This window comes from Cygnus atratus, chromosome 3 (genome assembly GCF_013377495.2).
Source record: "Cygnus atratus isolate AKBS03 ecotype Queensland, Australia chromosome 3, CAtr_DNAZoo_HiC_assembly, whole genome shotgun sequence".
NCBI classification, from domain to species: Eukaryota; Metazoa; Chordata; class Aves; order Anseriformes; family Anatidae; genus Cygnus; species Cygnus atratus.
Window position 1 is genome coordinate 53,413,953 of NC_066364.1, and position 26,165 is coordinate 53,440,117.

A 26,165-nucleotide genomic window follows, 5' to 3' on the forward strand; every position below is an offset into this window, starting at 1 on the left:
CCTACTGCTTTAGGATCAACGGGAAGCTTTAGTGTTTTACAAAGCCACGCTAAACCAGCATGTGCAACAAGTGGGCACAGACATCAGAGAGTTTGTACAAATGTGCCAGCTGGAGTCAGGCACTTATACACACTGAGCTGCCATAGGCCAGCGGCAGAACAACCTCAAACAAGCCTCACAGAGTAGCAGACTATGAGGCTTTCCAAAACAAAGGGAATACTTCTAACACACAAAGGGAAATGGCCTTTGTCTTGATGGAACAATACAACTGAGCATCACAACCTTTCTGGACATCTTTTTAGTTCACAGAGTGACACAAAAACATTCAAAAATATATTTTGTTCAATTAAAAAGCTTGTTCTTTGCCTATGCAAAAATTATCTTGTCCATACAGACTGCAGCCAGTCCCATGAAGAATTCAGGAACTCACTTCATCTTAGCTGCATACCAGACAAACTGTTATGTTAAAGAATTTCTCCAGTCCTTTCCCTGTCTTGTGTGGTCTAACCACCTCTAATACTGATAATCAAAGAAACCATCTCATCTACCTTTTTCTTGTAAGATTAAGCTAGCTTATCTTGCTTGTTTTCTTAAGAGAACATTGAAACATTGAAAGTGGAAACATGAATGGGATGGTTGTGGACTGCAAGTAAATGGGAAAAGTGGAAAAAGAAGTAGGGTCTCCAGACATGTTTTTGCACACTGCTTAGGCTTTGAACCTGGAATAAAGATCAGAGAAGGCAATGTATAACAAGAACAGGCTCAGTCTCGAGCTTGAGCCTGAGTTTTTGAGCTGAGAAGTTCTAATACTTCAAGCATTTTTTTTTACATTCTTTGCCTTCTAATTTTGGTGTCTCCAATAATGGTTCCAAGAGGATTAACACCATGACAGTTCTGTCTAGTTTGCTTCCTTAATTGTTAGTATTAAACTTCAACAGGAATCACTGCTCGTATTAACTGGAAAAAGTTTTTTAATCTTCAGTGGAGCTGTACCAGGCTAAAAACATGAAATTTGATTCAGATGAACTGATAATGTTTCCTTAAGCACCTACTTTTGAGAGCACTTCAGACTTTTCAATAAAAGGCTTTTATAATCTACAAATTCCTTTCCAAAGCTACATAGTTAGATGTTTCCCCACTTGCATAAGCCACATTGAAAGACCTTAAAAGAGAACATTTCAAAATAATAACTCTACTTGCTGCATTTTAATGTGCATTTTTTTTTGCATTGTATAAGAACTTGGATATAACACGAGGAATGAATAAAACGTAACAATGACTGAAAGAAGCTAACAACTGCAAACAGCATACTGATAAGACAGTTCATAGTACTGAAGAAGTGATCTACTTACGTTGGCCCCATTGGCCGCTGCTGGGATTCAAATAGTTGGGGTAAAGGCCTTCTGGTTTATCCAGTCGATTTAGAACTTTTCGAATATTCATTACCTATTGGAAGGATACAAAACACTGAGCACTCATGCATTGTTCCCCCAAAATACAACAGCATCAGTACAAAAGTTTCAAAGTGCAAGTGTCCCGAAAAAATAAAAAATAGTATTTTTCAGCACATACACTATGTGTCTGAATGCATCTGTGCAATTATATTATTACTAAAAAGATCCTCTAGGCTGACATCATCACGTAAATAAGCTACAAAAAAACTGGAGTTTCTGTGACAAGTGCTGGTCATGAAACAGCACAACAGAAGCAAGCTCTAAAGTTAAGGTCTTGCCATACAGAATATTTTGTCCCTCCATAGTATTCTGAAATTCGCAGACGCTAATTGCCTTAACTAAGCTCACCTACTTCAACATTATATTCCTCATATACCCAAATCATAAATGTTAATACATACTAAACCCATCACCTAGTTTAGAAGCATAAGTGAATTGTAAGGTTGTTTTGCCTAGAAAGAAGAACACTGCTGGAACCAAGCTTCATCCAACCAACTTGCCCAGCAGGAACCAATTCAGCCCTGAGCTTTCCACCAGCGTGATTAAGGAGCTTGCCACAAATGAGAGGCCCAGGGAAACAATTACAGTACAGATGCTCTGCAGATGGGGTCATCCAGTAGCACAATTCACTGCAGAGCACATGAAATAATTTAAAGTGAAATTTAATTTTCACAAAAAAAGCAAAGGTAGCAACTTGGGAGAATGAAGATCATGACAAACACAGACCAGAAGCAGTAAAAAAAAAAAAGGTACTGACAGCTTTATTTTAAACATCTTGTATGCTTAGAGATCAACTGAACTAGCTGCTGAGACACATGAGAAATAAGCTTACATCAAGCAGTAAAAGAATTTCTGCTGTGGTACACAAACTGCCTTCTGCATCTTGGTGCTACATTGCTAACAGTTATTGTCTAAATGCAGACTGAAAAGAGTCCTACACCTAACTTAATTAATAGTTCTGAGTACCTCTATGCAAAGCTTACTCCAGTTTCTTCTTTATCTAGTGTACCAGACCTTGAACAGCTTGTCTTGGCAGGCTGTGGAATCAATGTCTCTAAAGGCTTTTAGGAGCAGCTTACATAAACATATTTCCAGCTCCTTGCAGCTATAACTTGATTCCACTTTGAAAGAGAAGCATAGGCTAGGATTTTTAAAATGCACACTTTCATCTCGCTTTAGTTGTCTCTCAATAGAAGAAATTTTAATCATCAAATTTTCATAAATTTCAAAAGATAATTAATTTGCTCAGTAAGTTTGTTTCTGGATGTTTCTGGCCCATGCCTCCTCCAAAAATCCAATTGGAAAAATCCAATTTTGAAAATCCAAATCTCTCTGTAGAGATATTAGTCTCCTAAAATGTGATTTATCTTTTAGAACATGATTTTAACTGAACAATCTAACCTTTTCAGCAAATACAGGGTTTCCAGACAGGTGGCTCAAGTGTACGAACTCCAGATGCAAAGTTCCAAATTCTGCCAAAATGCTGCTGCCACCAGATGCCCACGGCCAATTTCGACCGATTCCACTAGGCAGGGGTAGGGAAGAGAAAAACAGAAAACATAAGTATCTTATGCAGTGCTAATAAAATACAATGTTTAATAGATATACTGTTATTAAAAGAAGATAATGATTTTAAAATATAATGAATATCTGTGTGAGAAACCATGCTTTCAGCAATCTTCTGACTTTACAACAGGACCTCAAAATGCTTCAACCCAGGCTCTGCCTAGGCTTGTCAGGCCACTTCTGGCAGGAAGCCAGTCTTTTAGATCACATATAGCTCCATTACACGTCACTGCATCATTATTTCACAGTATGATATCACATTTAAATAAATCGTAATGAAAACATTCTCAGACTTCACCTGCTTTCTCTGTATTTAGCACAAGTTCCAGTCCTAACTGCTGTCATCCTTCTACAGTGCAAGTGTTTACTGTCTTAAAATACTGCATGTATAAAAGACAAGTTTTAATTTAAAAGTATATGCAGTATATCTTTCTTAATACCCAAAAATTTAACTGGAGAAGGATATTTAGGCATTGTCTGTCAGGGCAGTCTTAGCAGGATGAGTAACTTCATTTTTAATTAAGACCTAAAGACACTTCACAGTAAAATTAATCTTAGGTTTTGTGCTGAATTGTGCTGAAAGTAGATGAAAGCACATTTATTGCTAAATCCCCACTAGAACTAATGCTGGTTAAAATTCAGGAGAAAAAGTTGGTTAAAGTTTCATTAAAAAAAAGTTTTTTTTTCCTCTTGAAATTTCCAGCAGCAATATTCAGAATGTTAAGAACCCCCCTGATATTTAAAAAAAATTAAAAAAAAAAAGGAATAGACTAAAGAAGCAACTCTCCTGAGCATCTGGATGAATAATGACATAGAAGCACATTATTAGCATGAATGTTAGGTACAAATACACTTAGTAGGTGCTGAGTCTCTTCCTTATTTTTGAGACTGTAAACAGCATTAGAGACACAGACATACACGCACATTTAATTTTACTTTTGCACATAAGCAGTCACAAGAATCATGTTAGCGCTTACGAAACTATGAAAACTGGGTATTCTTCCAGAGTTAAACTGTCACTCGTATTGCCCCCCCCCAACAAACAAAACCAAGAAATCCTACCCTTAGTTCATTGTGATGGAAGCCCTCAGCAATATTAAAATACCTTTTTCAGAAAGTCAAATATCTCTAATTAAAGTTTTACCAATGCAAAGAAATGACAACCCCAGTTATTTCCCACTAGCTATATTAACACATTGTTTTGAAATTTCTACCGCACACACAAAAAAATAAAAACTAGTCATGAAACTTTAAAAACAGAATAAAGATGCCAAATAAAGAACAGGTTTGTGTTCTACTTAAATGCCGTGGCTGTAGACTGTGCAACACCTTTTGCTGCCTGGCCTTGAGCTGAAGGTACCTTTGAAACTCACTGAAGTGCCACCAAAACGAATCTCAGAATATTACCTCCTGTATTGTCCCATTTCTGAACTACCATAGTGTCTGCCAAATATTCCCCTGCACGTGTGCTGCTGATTTTCTTTTTCCCAGAGCACAAAGAGCATCGAAGTGACTAAGCTTACTTGAGCGCTGCACTGAGGGAGAACTTGGCTGAGCAAAAGGAAAGCAATCAGGTGGGGCTTCCCTCACTGACCCTAAGAGTACAAGAGTCTGGGACACACGGAAGTCCCCTGACGCAAATGGTTGCCCAAAACTCCAAAGGAGAACAATGCTTCTAATCTGCAGACAAAAGCAACGAGATAATGAAGTCAGGGTTCTGCAGACACACACAATCCAACTTTTACACGACAGAAACAGAACACAAGTTTCGTGGGATCTGAATGTCTCATTTTAAGAGCAATCTTACAATAAATAGAGTCCTTTGTACATTTGATGGAAACAGAACTAGGTGATCTTGGAGGTCTCTTCCAACCTAAATGATTCTGCAATTCTGTGAGAAGCGAAGAAAACAATCCACTGGCTTACAAGGTGTCTGTCCTTCAATCTACTGTGGATCAAAATTTTTCCAGATGGTGGCATAAAAGCATCAAAATATTACAGAAAATCAGATCAAGGGGAGTACTGCAAACAGTATGGAAACCTCTTATCTACAGATTGAGGAGCTTATGTCTGCAGACTAGTCATTCACCCAAGAAGCAGGCACCACCTCTGGGCCACGCTGGCCCAAATTCTGCCTAACTGATGAATTCTGGAAGAAAATATTTTAGCTTGTTCCCAAATTACTCAGATTAAAAGATATGACATAACATGTTACTGGTACAGAAGAAAGCTGACCAGAAAAAAAGGCAAACTATTTCAAGGTTTTGAAAAGTTACCATGTCCTGGTACAACTTGCAAAAACCCACTTTTTTTTTCTATTAAATTCCTCAATAAATCTCAAAGTGGAAACGTTGAGTTGTTCCTGCAGCAATGCATCAACTAAACTTGGCAGAAAACGTATTAAGTTCCTACTTGTGCTCCACCAGAACTTCTGCTGGTATCAACACCTTCTGTCAGAACATTTTGATGTACTGTGTTTTGTTAATTAGAAAACTTTCCAAACACAGCTATCGAGAGGTTTTATGCATGCAACACTGTTCTTAAGCATCACTGCAAGCTTTACTGTGTGTGGAAGATTCTTGCTTAAGACGGTTTGAGAAAGTAAGCTCACATTCTTTACATTTAATACAATAAAAGTAGAAAGCTCTATGTTGCACTCATGTCAATTTTAATGTAGCTTTTATTGGTTTCATTTGGGAGAGCTGGTCAGAAAAAAAGTGTTAACGTATACCTGGAAAATCTGAAAAATAATGATATCTGCTTGATTTGTCTCAGACGGGCATTCTAAATCAAAACTGACAAGTTTTCTTCAAGAATGGTAGAACCCAATGATTCAAATGCAGTGTTTTCAGCTAATTTTCACGTACCCCTCAGCTGTGAATACCTAATATTCTTTCATATGTTTAATCTTTGCAAGGAACAAAGCAGATAAGCGAACAGGTGAACACAGTAGCCACAGTATTGCTTCTGGCTCCATTTAACTTTATCATCACTTTAAAGCGAGACTCCAGCACGCACGGCTCTGCAGATAATGAGCTCCTGAAGAGACATTACTAGAACCTGGGAGATGCTCAACAAAGCTCTCAGCATACAGACTGAGGGACATTTCGTACTCTTTGATCCGAGAAAGTAGACTGTTTTTTGTTTAAGACTCTTGGCTTTAAAAAAAAGGAAACAGAAGAGGGTGCTCTTGTTGTTGTTGTTTGTTTTTTTAATTGCTCAGGGATTTTCCTAAATTTTGTATTATTTTTAAAACAAAACAGACCTTGAGCAACAGAGAAGCTGTTGAGGAAGGCGTACGCTGAAATGGAAAAAGACTTTCGTGTCAAAAATTATACAGAATGAGTACATTTATAGAATGAGTACATTTATAAGGGACAGGCAAATGACACTAGGTATCCAGGAGAATAATATGCAGAAAATATGTGGAATAGCTCAGTAAATCTTTATAACTGGGCATATTAAAATACTGACTTCTGTCCATGCCTGAGACAACAAATCCTGTGCTTCTGCTAAGACATTTTTCAAGGTCTTCACCAATATTATATTGGGGTGACCAAAAAATTCTCCGAAGTCAAAAAAAAGGTCAATGCTAGGTATCTATTTACTCTTCAACCATAAAGTCCACAATGGTTATTTATTTATTGTTCAGTTATGAACATACGGGCTGTCTTATTGAAGTCATGGGCTGTCTTCCTGAAGTCTTAAGATGCAAGCTTGGGGCTATGGTGAAAGATTTTACTTCTGCTCCAAATTTTAGCAAAAACATCTATAACATCTCAAGTACCTACAGTTTTACTTCCAATGTCACCCATTACTCATGTCAAGAAACTACAGCAGGAATGAATCTGAATGATCAGGCCATTTGGGGGATTTTCAGAAGGCTGCTTAGGGCTCTGTGTCTGAGTTACACAAATTTATGTGCAGATCACTGGCAATATCTGTAAAAAAATCTGTAAAGCAATATTTTTAAAGAAAAGATATGTTTTTCAGCTTCTTTTCACTCCAGAATGGTTGAATGTCCCAGTATTTTTCATTTTTCCTCTGCTGATATTCATTACAACCTTTACTAAGTGTCAGTCACATACTGACATCAGAGATGGAAACATAATTCCTTCCACACCTCAGGAAGGAAGAAGGAGAAGCCACACTGATGAACCTTGTGGTTTAAAGTTTCAGGCCAGTGCTAAAATAGTTATCAGTTTGCAGGACACTATTTTAATGTACTTCAAACCATTGTGTCTAGAATCAAATTGTTTATACTACTTAAAACTCTTAAAATGCAAATTTATCTTTTTCTTTAAAATATTAAAGACATATTTAAGGACTTGTTTCTATATTATTATAACTAGTATTATGCAGTTAAGTGAAATGTAAAGTGAGAATCTGGACCAGAACAGCATATTAAAGTAGGACCATCACTATTTTATGGTATTTCCCATTTATTTTATGAACTTTGTTACTGAACACTGAGTGCCATAGAATCTAAAACACAGCGTTTGTAATTCTATTGCGATTCCCCCTCTGGAAATACGAGCCTGATTGACCTGGGCTGCTGCTAACTCAACTTGGTATTTTTCTAGTAGACCACTGCTGTTCCTATTGTACACAGGAACAGAAAGTATGAGCACAGTAGCTCTTCTAAACATTCATATCGTCCAAAGAGAGGGAACCACAGAGGAAATAAAACTACTTTGAACTTTTTTTAATTTATCAAAAGTCAGACACACAAGAATATTTACAAGATTTCTTTTAAAATTACATTATATCCCCAGTATATATAAAGCAGCAGCTAATTTTCACCTGAAATGAATAGCAAATCCTCAGGGAAACCACACAAATAATTCAACAGGTCAAAACACCTAAAATTCTGGTCATCAGTGAGCACCCCTCTGCAGAAAATTTATCATCCTCCACCCTTTCCTGCAGGGCGCCAGGACTAGTCCACAAGTTGGAGACAAGGTAAGACTTCAAAATTTCAATATTTAATGCAGGATGCAAAAGCACAATTTAAGAGTCAACATCCTTCTGCAGAACTGGCCAGCAGAAAAGGTGAAAGGCCAGAATAAGAGAGACCTAGCAATGACAATTTGAAGTGTTGAGAATTGCCACTGTTAAAAGTTCTAGGATTAAATATGAAAATAACTCCCTATAGCTCCTTTGGGCTTTTTACTAATGCTGATCTTTTTTTTTTTTTTTTCCTTTGCATAAAAGCTATTCAAATTATGATGGTGGGTGAAAGTGCAAAACTCTAGGACAGAAAAATTGGAACACAGCACTAAGAAGAGTCCATTTAAATTCAGTGGAGTCACTAGACTCAACTTGGAGAAAATGTGTCGTGCCTGGTACTTCCAGAAGTGCTAAGGGAATCCACCTGGAGAATACAACTGGAACTGGTTGGACCTAATCTTTTCACAGGAACCCACGTGATCCGGACCTTGCACAGCCTGACCCGCAGCCCCCATTTCACACACCTCACTCCACCCCACCAGTCACCCCTCCGCCGTTCACAACCTTCCCAGATGGAGGTCAAGAAAAAGGGAGAGGGTGACACAAAGGCCACACAAACTGTCCTCGAGTTTTTGCATCTCTTTTCTCCTTCTTCCCCTCAGAGTTCCCTTAGGATACGTTTCATGCTTCTCCTGAAGGCTCAACCCCCAAGAATGCACACCTTAGAAATAGAAATAAAGTAAAATTATTAGCTGTCTTGGGAATGAAAAAATTTCCCCCTGCTTTACCTCCACGAAGGAAGCTGGAATTGCCATTTGGTCGTATAGCTATTAAGTAGAAATTCCTCAGACAATTTTGCATGCATAATATGATTGCTTTTCCATGTTTTAACCTTAAAACTATAACAACATGAGATTCCACTACATGGGTCATATCCAAGACTGTAATTCAGCTTACTGACACATCAATCAAAGAACTGTCCATAACTGAGGACCTGGAAATGGGAGAGAGTACAAGCTCAAGGAGGGTATTCACAGAAATAAATCTCTTCAGGGCTCCCCTGATGATCAATACAGGGAGATAACAGAATTAAACCACTTCATAGAGGAGATGACTCTGAAGACAGAGTCTCTCCCTTTACAGAGTAAGCCCAGAGAGACCCACCTCACCTACAGTTAGCCCTTGCCAGATACCCACATCTCCCCAGGATTTCAATTACTTTCTCAGGTATCAGATAAATTTTTATAACTCTCTGCACATTTACATATATAGCAAGAAGTAGGAGTGGAGTTTAAGACTTGGTAATGTTATATTTTTAATTCTTTAATTCTAAAATAAGGTTTTCCTAGCTCACAACTTATTTTAATGGTCCTTTTTTGGACAGACCACATTTCCAATGACATTTTAATAAAATATTGCAAGATAATTATTGAGCAGATTAAAAAGGAAAAAAAAAACCTTCTGCAGAACTGTGACATGAAAAGGATCCCTCAAAGTCTGTGAATCTTCCATCCCCAGCCAAAGCCACAGAGATGATGTCACATGTTGTGAATTAGTAAAAATAAGCAAGTATACCCGATGCATTATGAATATGTCTAACATTTCTATCTCAGATATATGTCAATTTTACTATTTTCTCTCCAATATTTCAGTCCAGTGAGAAAAATCTTCAAGGGCACATCTTATTTTGCCAAAATTAGTCATTATCTCTATGTAAGGCTCTTTTTTTTTTTTTCCCTGTACAAATAAATGCCTTCCTTATATAAAAAGCCAGTATAGCTACATAATGTCTCATCATGGTATTGCTAATAATTTGTTTATACATTGTAAAAGCCTTCAGTCAAATTCTTATCTGCCACTACCAGTCCTTCAGAATAATATTTTGCTTTAATTAAGTCAACTAAGCCTCCTTGGAACAAGTGAAAAGGGGTCAGTAAAGAGTCAAGTTTTCACTTACATGCTCAATAACTATTTCTCATTTTAAACAAAATATATTTAAAAGATTAACTTGAAATAGAGCCAAAGATGGCACAAAATATGCCAAAATGCTAAATAAAACTTAATTGCTTTCAGCGTTTACTAGGTAGAGATGGACTCATAACCAAACAATTAATATGTTCTAAATATACTTTGTGACACATGCACCTCAACATAAAAATAAGCTAATATTTTAATTAAAAAAAAAAAACCTCCCCATTTCCTTCACCACTCTTCCCAAGGGTATAAAGTATGGCACCTTGGTGTAAGGGCCTGCCTTCACAAGCAGTGAAATTGATGATTTATTTGTTAACACCTCAAAAATATTAAATATATTTCTGTTTTCCCCATACCGTGAATCAGCTGCACCCCTATTTTACAGAAGGAAGACAGGAACAACAAAATCCTGGGTTTGCCTAAGCCACTGGTACAGAACTCACCCACCCCAGCCCAGTGGCCGGAGCTGCCAGGACAGCACCCTGCTTGCAAAGGTGAACGGAGAGCCCTGTGATGGCAAGAGCTCTGTAGCTGTGCACTGCTAGCCCCGGGAGCAAGCAGGAAGCACCTTCCAGTCCAACTTCCAAAAAATTACAATTAACTTTTTGCACTCCTCTGTGGTCCCTATCTGCCCCCAAGCAGCATAACCCAGGCAGGCAGAACGGCTGGAGCCCTGACTTTTCCACAAGAAGAAAGGAAAATTACGATCATCTGGTTAAGCATCTCTCACACAATGTCTCAACAGCTGGAGGTGGCACGAAAAGGAACTTAAATCAGCTAGCTGGGCTATGCAGCAGTTTTTGATGTCTGTTTTATTCCTCGGTGTCAGGAGAATCTTCTAGGCGAGTGCTAACAGCTGGTGAGTTTTTCAGCTGTGACAACGAATGCGTAACCGCTGCCCTTGCCTAATCATTGCCCAGCTGGTTGCTTTCTGCTCAGCTGAGCTGCCCTCTCCAAAGACTGACCGATACCAGCAATTACCTGGTGAGGTGATTTCTAGGGATGCTGACTTAGCAGGAGGTGGCAGACAGTGAATTCATACCATCAGCAACTGCAGCGCGTAGACTAACAACAAAAGTGGTTACTCAATTTTACAGTACTACAGGGAATATAAAAATTTCTATGCTGTAATGTCAGACAGAACACAAATGGTTTGTATACTGTAACAAGTGAGATAATGAAGAGTTATAGACCCGAGAGCTATTAGTCTGAGAACATTAATTTTGTCTATTTGCCTAGTCATACGGGGTGTCAGCATTAACGTACGCTGATGTCCCGGCTACTTCGCTTCTGCCAGTACAGGAGATGCATCCATTTGTATGGGAGGCACATGCACATCATCATCTGGCTGAAGACCGGGAACGAGAGTAGGAAAAGTCAGGTTACTGTGGCTGATTGTTCATTGTGTGAGAAGGATCAGAGCAACTGAAACAACGCTAATATGAAACAGCTCTTAACACAAGATCCCTGCTTTTCTCTGCGAGGTTCATCTGGTCTCCACATCCAAGTCTTTGTCCATGAAACCCCACCAAGTACTCTGCCCAGTAAAAAAACCACTGTTCAATACCACCATAAAATCTAATGTCATGACAACAGGACCAGCCCCCCCAGTGAAAGCTCATCATTAGGTCAGAGCCGTGACGGCTGCTGGGGAAATGGTGAAGTGAGAGGACACCGAGATGAATGGAAACAACAGCAGAGGGAGCAGGAGGAGCCAAGAGCCAGGTGGAGACCAAAATGCAGAGAGAAACAAGATGAAGAGGAGACGACCTCATCTGGCTCTGGAGAGCAGCAGGGAATAAGCAGAGACCAGTGTAATAGCCCATGGGAAGATCATGCTTTACAGTATGCACTGAAATCTGACAGCTGCTGGGAATGAAAAACAGGGCACACCTTCAGACACTTCATTCATGATCTGATACACAGTTTTTAAACATCTGGACCTAGTGATACTGGGCCTACTGATGTTTAAAATAATCAAAATGGATGGGCTGGTGAGAGTAAGATACTCTGATTCTTTGTCTGCTTTGTTTATATCAGATTCCTGTAGCATTGCTCCACGGAAATATACTGAATTTCTTCAGGACTTTACTGGCAGAGCTTTTACAACCCTTCCCTTATGGCTGTCTGCCCTGTGACACTTACATTAATGGTACTCTAAAGGGGAATCAAAGCTTGTGGAACTGGCACTGTGCAGTAAAGTAATGGGGTTTATGAACGGTAACCTTATGTGTACGCACCCACAAGGAAGAGGGGTGTGTGGAAGGGAGAGGCAACTAGTAGCATGGCCATGCACAATTTCGAATATTGCTATTAGACATGGCAAGTGTTTAAAGGTAATTTCCACTGTCACTGTTTAAAACTACTTGCTAACGTGATCATTTCTGATAAAAGTTATCTATCTGAGCACAGCACAGACCTACATGTCTCTGACGATACAGCAATGAATAAATTAAACAAATCACGTTTCCTATTACTTTATGCACTAAAGGTTTAATTAATCAATTTCCAGGGGCTACAAAAGCAAGAGGGAGCACAGCACAACAGACCAGGGCAAGTGATAAGTACCAGCACAGACTAGTTTTAATCAAGGCCCCAAAGAAAAGTGAAAATAACAGGAAATGAAAAGTTATGAATAGAAGTCTATGGTTCTGCCATCCGTGCAAAAATAAGAAGGTGTTAGAATAAAATTCCCTACCACGACTTGTATAATTCAGTGTTAGTGGCAGTCAACCTGCTCCAAACCCAAACAAACAAAAATCCCCCACCCCTCAAGAAAAACTCCAAAACCTGGCTCTGAAAACCCAGCTGAAAACACCTTTTCTGGCATTTAATTGGGGCAGGATTTTGGAAAAGTCTAGCACAAACACTATTTATACATGTCCTCTTCCACTCTGCCATGCCTTTTCATAATAAAAGACAAACTACCCTTGTTCAGATTTAAAGCTTATTTCAGAACTTCACATTTCATATTAAAAAAAGACTGCCTCCTGCCTTAAACTGCCATGGCAATCAGCACTCTTGATCTACTTTGCTCAGTACATCTCTTTATAAAGCTCTGCTCCCAGTTTTATATCACTTTTCCAGCATTCAACATTTAGGCTTTTTTTTTTTTTTTCTGCTGTAGATTTGCTATAAATTTCTGTTCCTCCTCTCCCAACTAATTCATTAACTTTTCACTTTTCTTCATTAAGTTTCTAACCCACATCAGAATTCCTTTCCTGAAAGCTGACACTCTAGCTTTGCTGAATTGTTCATGTCTCATCAATTGCATTGTTCAAGTACAAATAAACGTTAATCATTTCCTTTGTCCATAAAATAATTTGTTGTGAGGATGACTATTGAGTGTTTTGCCTTTGGAAGTGACTAGATAACACAGAAATAATATGGAAAATTGCTGTTAGAAACCTGTCTTTTCTTGCTCTCCCAATTGATTCACATCTTGCTATGATGGAGAACCCACAACAGTGGTCACCTCTAGTTCAGCTTGAAAACACTCACAATCCAATCAAGAATAACAGTGGCTTTTCTATCAGAAGAACACAAGCCGTTTCTTCAGTGAAAGCCATTACTGATCTTCTGGACAGGACAAAATCTGCATATTCATTTTTTTCAGTTTGATGGGGACTTTTCAGAGAAGGTAAATATACAGAGCATCAGAGCAACGGATGGCAACTGACAGACTACATGAAACTTCCCAGCTATGAATTCCTAACTTCCCATTCCTAACTAAGCTTAATACATCATCCTAATCATCCTTATCTCAATCCTGATCATTTTAAATATAGATGTCATATACGTACATCATATATATATAAAAACAACTTTGTTAATCCAGATTACATTCACTGCTCAATACCAGATGGTAACCTTAGAAAGTGTTTTTAATCCTTTAATTTTCTGAACCTAATTAGCTTTCATTAGCTTCTTACCTTGTCTTCCAGAAAATATTTTAAGTGGACTCACAGCCCTTTCAGTTACCTTCAGTTCCAGTCAGACTTTTGTCTTTCGAGGCATTTATTCGTATTTATTGTTCTTGATATTGCATGTGGCACCATTAAAAGTTTCAATGGAGAATCACAATCACTATGCTAACTGCGTGGCCTCATTATTACAAATAATTGGCTGACAAGTTGCAAAGGTCTGTTTTAAGCAGTTTTGTAGCTACTGCTTATATGAAGGATTCTCTGCCAAAAACATTCTGTCTGACAAGCCAATATTACTCCTTTTAATACAGCTGTTGTAGCAACAGCAGTTTCAGATACCAGACAGCAAGACTTGCAGCTGTGATATTCATATGATAAAACAGTAACTTACAAATGCCATAGATCACACTTGCACATGCACTTACAGATATATATCAGTCTCAGCATGCGTAATGCAGAGACACCACTGCTGTTGGGGGATACCTCTCTCTTCTGTGTCTGCTTTCACAGATTCTGTGGCAGGGGTATGAAACGCTATCAAAATGGCATTCTGGTTCACTGAGAGGGACAGCTTTTCCGGATAAAAAACCTGAAGTAGTCTTTTTCAGACTCCTGTTGCTAAGATGTAATCTGAGTTGACAAATGCTTTAAGAAAAGGATAAATGTCCCCTTCTTCCAGTCCGCTTCAATCTTCTCCTTCCTTCTTACCCACACATTGCCGTGTCACATAAATCTATTTGTTCTGGGATCAGATAAACATTTGTTTCTCCTGGTGTCAGTCACTAGGGGCTTGATCCTTACCCACGGCCAACAGAAAAACTCTTGATGGTTTCAACAGACAATGATCAAACATTAAAATCCTATAGCTGCCATAAAAATAGGCAAAGACAGGTAACACAAATATACAGGGAATGGAAAGCAAGAGTTGAGAGGGATGCAAGAGGATGACAAAATGGATTTCAATAGGAACATTAAGCATGGAAATTATTTATCCTATTAGAGAGGTAACCGAGCTAAATACACAGTCCAGACTAAACAGTCTTTAAAAGTAACAAGATGTTTCAGATTGACTGGGCAAAAAAGCAGTAAATTTTATAGTTATGTAGGAGTAGCAAACAGGAGCAAACATTACAGTCCTGCACTGTGAATTCATGCAGTCTGAAACACTGCTATCACTATATAAATCATTTTCATTAACACCATTCAGATTCTTCAAACCAGAATACAAAGCAAAAAACCTGACTGTCCTGGATCTCCTTTCCAGCACATGACACAGCTTACATCATAACTTTATCCTTCAGTGCACTACCTATTTGAAAATCAAGATTAAAGTCAATTACCTAAAAGAAAACAAGTCTGTATTTACATAAAATTTACATACTAATTTTCCCCCACTTTATACCTTTATAAAAGATACAGTATTCAGTGTAATCCAGTCAACTGTTTTTCTCAAATGACATCAATTTCAAGCATACCACTAGGCTTGTGAAACTAATAACTGATATTATTTATCATTTTCTGATTGTGGATGTTGTGCTTATGCCCGGAACATGATGCAATATCATTTCATGAACATTAAATACAATTTCACTGAATCACATATTTGTAGATGAATGAAGTTTCTCATTGTTTATATGACTAAGAAGAAATCAAAGGCCAAAATATGATCAAATTCATTAACTAAGGTATAATTAAATAGGAGTATTTCCTACTGTCTATCAGGTAGACAGAAATAAAAAAACCACAGCACATAATCTAATATGTACCTGATTTTTCCCTGAGGGAGATATCCCCATTACAGCTTTTCCTGTGGTAGAATCTCTATTATCAGTTATTCAGCTGTGTTCCGCCAGACCTAAAAACTTCACCTTTAATCTACCTATAATTACTTCAAGCAACAAACACTTTTACAGAGCTGCTGCTCATCTTATAGATGAGCTATTTACAAGAAACCAATGATGCTGAATATCTCAGATAGCACAATACAGCTTAATTCTCAGTTATGCACTAAAAACTATGATCCGGGACAATTTGATTACACCATAAGGAGAATAAAAATAAAATAAAACAGACAACCACTACCTTGAACTCTCAGTAAAGGAAGATTAGGCAAGATTGGTACTTTTAAAGAAAAAATATTTTTTCCCATATTTTTGCAGTAATACATGTGTTATATTAGGGCACAATGACACTTTAAAGCAGTGAATATTCTGAAGAACAGCAGGAGTTTTCTATTCAACTACCAATTAATTCAATGGAGTTGAAAAAGGCTGAAAGACCTACGCTACCTTGGCAGACCAGAAAAATGAGAAGTACCAACCATTTCTTCTGAAAGTACTGCTTTAAAATATAATCACAATCCATGCATTAATACTCATGACCACACTTAAAATATTTCCTGGAGGATTTTGTAAATGAGATTATCTGATAATAAAGGGGTTGGCATCAAGCAGTGAAATAAGCTTTTCTTAAGAGTAATGGGATTTTAATCAGTACAATGAAAATAAGATAATAAAGGATGAAGTGAAATCAGCATGAAAAGATTACTATTTAAAAGGACAGAACGATCAAAAGCTTAGAAAACAGATTTCTGGAATCCTGATGGAGATAGTATGTGTATTTTTTTGTTCTTACACACAATGTCATTACCCTCGTTGAAAATGTTGCTATAGTTTTATAAACCATTTAAGAAAATCAGGTTTCAGTCCCATTTCCAGCAAAACATTTGGTAAAAGGTTTTAAATGTTGTTTGTCATCTCTCACTGCTTTTAATAGCTTCAGTGCAAATATCTCTATTTTTAAGGATTTTTATTTTGCTTTTTTTGCTTTCCATCTTTGAAAGGACATATAGCATGTAGCATCTTGCAACAATTGTCTTGCAAGAGGTACTACACTTATTCCTCAAACTGAAATGAAGACCTTAGCAGGAATGGAATAAATTTTGCACAGATATGTCATACTGATGAGTCTTTGTGACACTTTTGAAAGATAATATCAGACAAAACAAATATTTTGGAAAAGTGCAATAGTATCTTTTGAGTAACAGAGAACATTTGAGCTCATAAGCCATCAAAAGCAACTATTTTTAAGTCTCCTATGAGTATGTTAAAATACAGCCTGTCTCATCTATCAAAGCAATGTATTTCTTGACTTCTATTGTATGACAAATTTGGGAGTATGAGAGCAACATCCTGCCCAGATGATCGAAGTAAACTCAGAAAGAGGAGATGGCTCCCCTTTCTCATCTTTGTCTCTTTCCAAAGTGCATCTTTAAGGGCCAGCAACCAGAGTCTGAATTGTCTTTGATGTGTGGGTGAATGCAAGGATGGAATATAAAAGGCCAACCTCTTGTCCCTTCTGGAACAAGTGAGCACAAAGAAATGACCTCTGCTACAGCTGCTGTCTCTGAGGACAGCAATAGATCTTTCTAATCCTCTGAAGTAGGTAAGGCACGTTTAGTCAATATATGACTGATTAATGACAAATCAATCTGCCTCCCCCCCCGCCCCCCCCCCCCCCCCAAAAAAAAAGTTATACAATTACAAAGGACTGTTAAAGGAGAAGAGGAAAAAACAAAGTGGTTGTTTACTTCAAAGAGGCTCAAAAGATACTGAAATACAAAGGCTCCCATATCAGAAAATTAGATATTGACATGGTGCAGACTAGCACCAACTTTATATAGAAGAGATGGTGACACTTTCTGTTGTTCTTGAGTGAGGGAAACGAACTTCAGTGATGCTGAGCCTATACCAGTGGGCTGAATCATCAGTTGCTCTGCGAAGACAAGTGTTTTGCTGACTCGAAAAAACGTGTATGAAAAAGAGGTCTGGACAATTCACGAAGCTACTAAGGACTTTGCTGCAGAAGCATCCCCAGAAGCTTGGAGTGGCAGGTGTGGAGAAGGAGGTTTTAGAGATGAGAAGGCTGTTAAGTAGAAATGCAAACAAGACACATTGTGGGGCAAACGAAGTAGCTTAAATATGAACTGAGGAAAGATGGTTCTGAAGGGTCTGTTTTACTTACCCCAGGAAAGGTCTTTCTTGAACTACGTCCAATAGTGGACACCATCCACATTTCAAGAAAGACAGGGACAAATTTTAGAAAGCTTAGAGAAGACTAATGAGAATAACTAGGAACATAGAAAGTGCTACACCAGGGCTGGAGAAAGACTAAAAGAACTGTTCTTGTTGACAGGTAATAAATAGTTTTGACATGACAAGAGTCTTCTTCCAACATGTGAAAGGGATAAAAATTCCACTGAAATAGTAAAGTACTGAAGTTCCAAGACAGACACCAAAGAAAACTAAACACACAGAACTCCCAACAGAGAAGACATAGAAGCACTGGAATAAGCATCCTTGCAAAAGCATGGAATCTCCATGTTGGAGATCTTGAAGAAATAGTTAGATAAATATCCAACTGGAAAGACTTGGGTGTAGCTTAGGTGTTCGACATAAGAACATACAAAGTAATTACATGACTTCTGCCTTACTTTCTGTGATTATTCCATTCCTGAAACCCCTCAAAAACATGTAATAAAGAAATAGAATTCTAAACTACACATTCTCGATGAATTAAATTTGTTTAAAAATGATAGTAAAAAATGCTTAGAGCAACCCATCCCTGTGCATTGGAAGAGGGAAGAAAGTAAAGCCCAGAGTCCTTTTCTAATTTTTAAGGTATGCATTATCAAAGCAGGTGGTGTGTCATTCAGAAGAACTGTTTAGTCTTCATTAAGTGGAGAAAAAGAAGCGATATCGAAGCACTGTCCAAAGTTTAGTTCACTTGAAAGCAACCTTGTAAACTTGTACCACTCATGAAAACCTTGAAGGCTAGCAAACCAGATTTAATCCTTCAAAAGCACGTCCAAAAGCTTTCAAAACAATTCTGACTAGAACATAGTTATGCAAAATTCAATTAATTTACAAAATAAATTCTATGTAGAAAACAGAGAAAATGGTTTATATACAACCTCAGTAGAATATCATGAAGTGATGTGAAACAACATTGCTGAACGACACATTCTACTCTCCGTTAGAAAAATATTAATTTGAAAATAATTAAAAACCAAATGAAACATTTAAATCTTCTTTGCCCCAACAGATTTCATTATCTATAAAGCATGCAGTATGACATGAAATGGACAACCTGAAAGGTCAACCAGAAAGACTGTTGTCAGATTTGCAGCAGCGACTGCAACTTGCTGGGATATATATATATACACAAGCCTCACCGAGGCTAAGTATTGAATCAAGACATTTACGTTAATGGGCCTTTGATAGACATACTCATTTTTTTTTATACTACACAGAAACCACACAACATGAGCACCATTACAAGATATATAGCATATGGCTACCATTAAAGCTCGATTATAATGAATACTTGCTCATTTATTTCTCTAAGCACTACTGCAAGGAATGTAGCAGCAGTTTCACAGATGTCAGCTGGAAATAGTAGCCTTTCATTTAATTTGCTGAAAGATTGTTCCCTCCTATTAACTTCCTCGTAAAGATGTGTCAGTGTTGTAACAATAAAAATGTAATTTTAACGTGAAATTTAAACCAATGAAAGCAAATTTCTGGAACAAACTGCTTAGCTGGCTCACTAGCCTCTCTTAATTTCCTTCTCAATAGCTCTCAAACTAATCCACAGTTGTACAAGTCTCATTTTGTCTTTACCCTCTGCTATCTTGATTCTTACAATAGCATTTGTGTGTCTTTCACATTTACTGCTAGGATTTTATTACAGTTTGTTGGTGGGCAGTGGATTGTTTAATACAGAGCAAACCGACTATTCTGGTACGTCTTTAAAAATGACATTCAATTATACCATATTCTCCAAGTCAGGTCTACTCAGGTCATGGTCTACAAAAGTGAGCAAGGTCTGGTCATCAAAAAGCAGTAAACACAAAACTGTTCTATTTTTAATGTGAGATGACAATGAGAACACAGCAGATACCACATATTTCGGATGTCAGCTAGGTGCATCCACCTAAACCAACGTGTTGACGGTACTCCTCATCAGCCCACTGGAATATGGAGTAGTCCAGTACTCCTGGGCTGGAGTAAAAGTAAGACTGCTTGTTTTCCACAACACAAAGAAACACTTGTGAATTCCTAGCGTCCTCACACAAGTCAGCCCATGCTGCGTTACAGGTCAGAGCAGAACATAATGGAAGTCCTGTTCGTTGGACCACTCATTCTTATGGTTGACTAATGCCAGGCATTAGCTCCCTACTACAGTCATTCCAAATTATATGGCAACATTAGAGAAATAAATAACACAGATTCAGCCTACACAGAACTTGATGATCATCATAACACAGACAGGCTCCTTGTAGCAAGAGGCATGCTCACTCGAGTCTGTCTCACCTACCCACAACATTGATGTGATAATGCCATAGCATTAGTATGAATGTGCACAAGATATTTCTAGTAACAACTCAATGCAAAATAGAAGAGAAAATCCAGAAAAATCTCAGCAGATACAGATTCTTTAATAATCCTTATTTCTCCTTGCAGAAGAATTCAGCATGTCTTACAGTATCTTTCTCAATATGAGTACCATGCTGGTCATCATTGCAGAAACTAAAAGACATAGAAGAGTATCAACTTTCAAAGTTATTTGTAGGTGAAACTGATCAATAATCAGGAGAAAAAGGAAAAAAAGGAAAAAGACAATAAAGGCCAATTTACTGAAACAGAACAGAAAGATTCATGTATCAGGGTTAACACTGCATACCTTTATTATGAGGGAAAAAAAAGCACATAGTTACAAAAAGCCTAGAGGCATTTATATAGGACTGAAATTGCTTCTGGAGGATCTCCTGGACTTCACTACTAAAGATAAACATTATTGGCAAGGTTACAGCATTTTGCTCTGCAGTGTATTTTAGGAGATCAAATCTGATAATACCAAAATCAGTCAGACTGCTCTTAAGCATTTGCTCTTAACATTTTCTCTTATCAGTTCCACTGCTCGGGTCCTAGTTCTAATTTTTGTTCAGTAGCATTTGGTTTCCTAATAGAGGAGAGGCACTGAGCATGCGGTGATTCACGATAACCTTCATACCTCATAAGGAAGGCAAGAAGGGCACAAACACTCCCCCACTCAAGTCACCTTGTCATCCTACTACAATACAGCTAGGTAATTTCTATTTTCCTTTTGTGTTATTGAAAAACATGTATGGATAGGTTATGAAAAATGCAAACTAATATAACCATTACAGTAATTGCATTGGTTAGGTTTATTAATTTGTCACAATTAAGTCAATAAGAGTTTCAGTAACATCATTATATTACTTGATTAGTTTTGAAAGTGATTATCCTAAGAACTCTATTTAATTGGAAGCTTCTCATTTTACAAGGTACATTAAATTCTCGGTAGCATTTTAAGATTATTCAACATATGCAGGTCAATTACCAGTAATCGCTGTTTCATACGACTTCATAAGAAACTTCAGTGCAACACTGGAAAAGAATAAAAGAGTGTTCTAAAAAATACCACTCCACTTCACATTATTATAGTGAAAAGCCATATCTAACATCTAAATTGTGAAAACCATTCTGAAATGGAAAAAACAAAAATTAAAAAATTGAGCAAAGATTAAAAAACAGTTGTCTACCTTAAAACAGATTATGATAATTTGTCAGGACTGCCAAATCACTGAACTCCACTAACTGCACTCATGCCCAGCTGCACATTAATTACCAGATTAGAAAGCTATAATTAATTTTCTTAATATCACTGTACTGCTTTTCTTCCTTGAGTTAATAAAACAGATTGCAATCAATCTTTGTTAAATCACGGTGCAGAACAGAACTGCTATAGCTATTTCCATATGAGAAAAGCTCCGCTTGCACAGCTTTTGGTGTAATACCCCAGCTAGAAGCTGTATGTTCTGACATTTTAATGAAGTGTTGTAATAAGGCAAATAAATTATAAATTATAATTTGACTTAATATAGTAAAGTAAAAAAAAAAAAACTAAAGAGCCTTAAAAAATCTTTTAAAGAATTTTCTAATGACAAAATTCAGATGTATTTTCAATTATAAAAGAGGTTTTGTTTGTAGCTGCATTGCTTGAAATAACTCACTGCCGAGACTTTTTTAATGATTAAAATATAGTTGTAATTAAGGCATTTCTTTATCAGTTAACTTAGTCATTAGAAACCATTAAAAACTCCATACCTGGCTGGCCTTCACAGAGCACAAGCTGCAAGGTTTATAAGAACTATGAAGGGAAAGCGACTTTATAGAGATATAGGCTACAGTTTTGATCAAGAGTGTTCAGTTAAAAATAACGCAAAGCTAATTAATGCAGAGTTCAAACAGCAGACATTTTCCTGTGCCTGTATCCATATTAGTATCAAAAGCTGTTTTTATAAAACATAAAGAGAATTCAAGTGTTCTCTTGTGAAAAAAAGGAAGAGTAAAATGGATGTGACTTTTTTCATGTTCCATTCATGCCTAAAAGTTGTTTTATTTCTTCAACCTCATTGCTGCTTAAAAATTATTTATTTTCACTTCCTTTCTCCTCCACTTTCTAAAAGACAAGAATAGATGTAGCATTACTGGAATTATAACATCATGGCTGCCCAAGAACATTTGAGAGAAAGTGGAGATAAGAAAAGACATTTTTAAGACTACATAGCCTTCAGCAGCAAAGCCAAGTACAAACCTTTTTTTTCTTTAAAAAAACTCCTTTCTCCCAAATTTCCATAATATATGTACAAATGCATCAACATTTATACATAAATATATATATATTATATATATATATATATATATATATATATAATATAGGATTTCAGGTTCCTCTTATGAAATCTGTGGGGACAAGTGCAGAATCACAGTTCAGTAGAAGAAACAGTTGGAACAGAAAATCACCACTGGTGTGCTTCTCCTCCAAAATAATGAGAGCTTGGATTAGAAGAAAGCAGCAAGCATGGAAGAGGAACAGCAGGGTTAGAAAATACATAAATTAGAACAGGATTAACGATGGATTGAATTAGTTATTGATTTACTGAAAACATACAACTAAAAGGCATTGGATGATCTCAGAAAATTATAATAAAAAATTCATGCTACAAACAGCCACTTGCAACTTAGATTCAGGATTCAAAGAAGTTCAGGATGCTGAAGAAGCATTGTAAGTAGCAAACAAGAACGGCACCATTACACTGACGAACACTGAGACAACTGAAAGAAGTACATCATTTCAGCTATCTGTATTTCACAGAATCACAGAATAGCTGAAGTTGCAAGGGACCTTCAGAGATGGACCTCTAGTCCAACCCCCCTGCTCAAGCAGGGTCACCTAGAGCATGTTACACAGGATGGCATCCAGGCGGGTTTTGAGTATCTCCAAAGAAGGGGACTCCCCAGCCTGTCTGGGCAACCTGTTCCAGTCACCTAACTGTAAAAAAGTTCTTCCTCATACAGTGATGAAACCTCCTGTGGTTCAGTTTATACCCATTACCCCTTGTCCTATCACAGGCCACCACTGCGAAGAGTTTGGCCCCATCCTCTAATTTAATGCTCAGATTATTAAGAGCAAGGACATGTTCTGTACTCAGCTGGGATGTATGAAGCTGGTCACAAAACCTGAGGAAATCCAACCAACAATCATCCATTCCATAGCTGGAATCACTGGAATTGGAAGCAAAGAAGGCAATAATCCTTCAATCATTTTAAGATTCCTGAAAAGAAAGGAAACTCCCCAAGCATCCCCAAATGCTACACCTAACTGAAAAAATAACAAATAAACTTTAGTTTCTGTAAATAAAATAAAATTCTAAAGCTCTAAAAATTCTAAAATCTCTCACAAACGTTCTCATTACTGATGCAATTGATTGATTTCTAGAAAAAAAGATATCCTACAGTACGTTGATTTGTTATTGTAAGTTCACTTTAAAGTATTAAATGGAAAACTGAGCTGAAAGAACATCTGATGTATCCATGAAAACAGATATGTCGTGAATTTCAGAAGAACAAAAGATATCATAGGCAGTTATGACTAGTCAGCTTAAAAGTAAACATGTTTATAAAAACGGCATATAAAACACCACATGGGTATCATAAAACTGAAATAATAAAGTCAGCATTGGTATAATAAAACTGAAAAACACAAAATTCAACTTTTGGAGTACTAATAGGATTACAAAATACTAGAAAGAGAAGTTTGAATTTAAGATAAAGATAAGTGAAATAGTTCTGAACTACATCAGTTACATAGACCTGCATCAGTTACAGGTAGGTTTCACCCATCCACCTGGGAGGTAACAGCTTGGGAGGAGGTCAAGGAGAGATCCTCTTGTACCAGCAGTACTGAGGGACCATATAATCATGAATAAAGATTTAGCTTTATGTATATATGTGCATATGTGTGTATATGTATATTTAGCATGCATTAAAGATATTTTTAAAGGATAATGTACTTAGAGAAGTATTGAAGTGACTAACATCTTTGTAATGAGGAAAAAAATGTAGTCTTCTGTGAAGAGGGTAGCAGAATCTCTTCTCAGTAAAGTTTTCTGAAAAAATGTAGTTAGCAACTCTTCTTCACACTCACTATTTTAGGACAATTAGAATACTGTAGAGTAACTATAAACATTAGTCACCTATTTAAACTAGCACTTATTTTAGCATCTAAAACAGTCCTTACTTTTGATGCTAGGGAAAAATCTTGTTCCTCCAGTCTTGTAATGCTGAATAGGTATTATACTCTTACGCATAGTATTGCCAACAATTTTGTCAGATTGTCAGAGTATAAGGCTTGGTAACTCTCGGCTCTCATTATCCACCACATCATAAAGATGCTTAAGCCAGAGGAGGAAAAGAAAAAAAAATACAACAAACAAACAAACAAACAAGCAAAAATATCAACAACAAAAACCCACAAAACCTTTTCCATTTTGAAATTAGTATTTTTAAGAATGACCTGCTCAATTTGAGAATTTGTCCAGGTAGTCATATTAAAGTAATTCCAGCTAAAAACACAAAACGTACTTCAGCTGGGCCTTGTACTCTGCATTTTCATGTTCAGCTCCAACTCTCAAATACATCTGGCAACTCAGAACCACCAAAGAGACTCGAGGACTCCCTTGTTTCTCCTAGAGAGCGCAGAAGTACCTCATGCAGGTGACTTCCAATTATCTCGACAGTATCAAGGAGATAGCAGCAGTTATTCAGCTAAAGTAAAAACACATCCAACACCAGCATCTGTGTACTGATTTATAAAAACCTATTTTCAATAAATGCCATTTCAAAGACTTGCAAGCAGATTTCTTCAGGGAGCAAGAACGGTTTTAACTATCAGGAAACAAACTGAGGATCTCATAAATCTTTCTCATGCTCTGCACCAATACATCCTTACGCCCCCACATGTTTCAACCAGGGCCTGGCTAATTTACAGCTAGACTAGTAGAAAACTTGCTGTACCTGGCTGGTACATGACACCCCCTGGTACATGCCCTAAGTGCCCAGGGTGAACTTCTGACTCCTGATTTCTCCTAAAGCAAAACACAAAACAGTGCAACCTGCTTGTCCTGACTCACATCCCTCCCCCTTTCCAGCACAGAAAACTTCTCTACCCTTTCCATAAATAACAAACAAAAAAACAGTTTCTCATTCCTAAAGCACCATGAAGGTAAAAAATTGTGATAGCTGTGGAAGGTGTTGATACCCCGAAGAGAGTGTCTGCTGTGGAGGGGGGCAAAAACCACCAAGTGAAGACCAATATCCTCCTGTAATGAGCTGGCTTCCGTGGGACTGTCACAGGCTTAGTTTTGCTTTATAAAAATCAACATTATCTCTTATTATCACCACAGAGATCTCTGAAGTGTTTGCAATCACACATTCAATGCTGAGGAATCACATTACTAGTACTTGCACAGGGTTTTACACAGATCAGTAGTATGATAATTACAAACCTGTTACTATCCATACTTATTTCACAGTGCCCTAGTAAACTGTAGGGAAAGAGTTAGTGTTTAAACCTAGATTCTGGGACCAGACTCTCTTTCCTTTGGCTATAAGAAAGCGCTTGAACTGAAAAAGATACTCTGCAGTAGCAACAATAGGTCCCAAATCCTTCCTGTGCTATTATTGCCAGAGGGCAGCCTCCCACACAAATTCAGTGTTACAATATTGAATTGGAACTGCTGTTTGAATAATACAGCTTAACCTTACGGGATATCACCAAAAAGTGTTTTTCTTGGTTCTTTTTTTCCCCTCACAGCTAAGTTGCTTGAACTCTCATGAATATTTTTATAACTTCAGATTTTTGTGCT

At 37.3% G+C, this 26,165-nt stretch overlaps 1 protein-coding gene across 1 annotated transcript in view; it reads right to left on the reverse strand.

The window, feature by feature from the left end:
* The window catches only part of MAN1A1 (mannosidase alpha class 1A member 1), a 141,256-nt gene that overhangs the window by 25,444 nt on the left and 89,647 nt on the right, over nt 1–26,165 (reverse strand). The window contains exons 6-7 of the mRNA XM_035538628.1: nt 2,856–2,979; nt 1,353–1,446 (exon numbers count right to left, since the gene is read on the reverse strand). Of these exons, the coding sequence (XP_035394521.1) occupies nt 1,353–1,446; nt 2,856–2,979 (218 nt within the window). The remainder of the gene's footprint in view (nt 1–1,352; nt 1,447–2,855; nt 2,980–26,165) is intronic.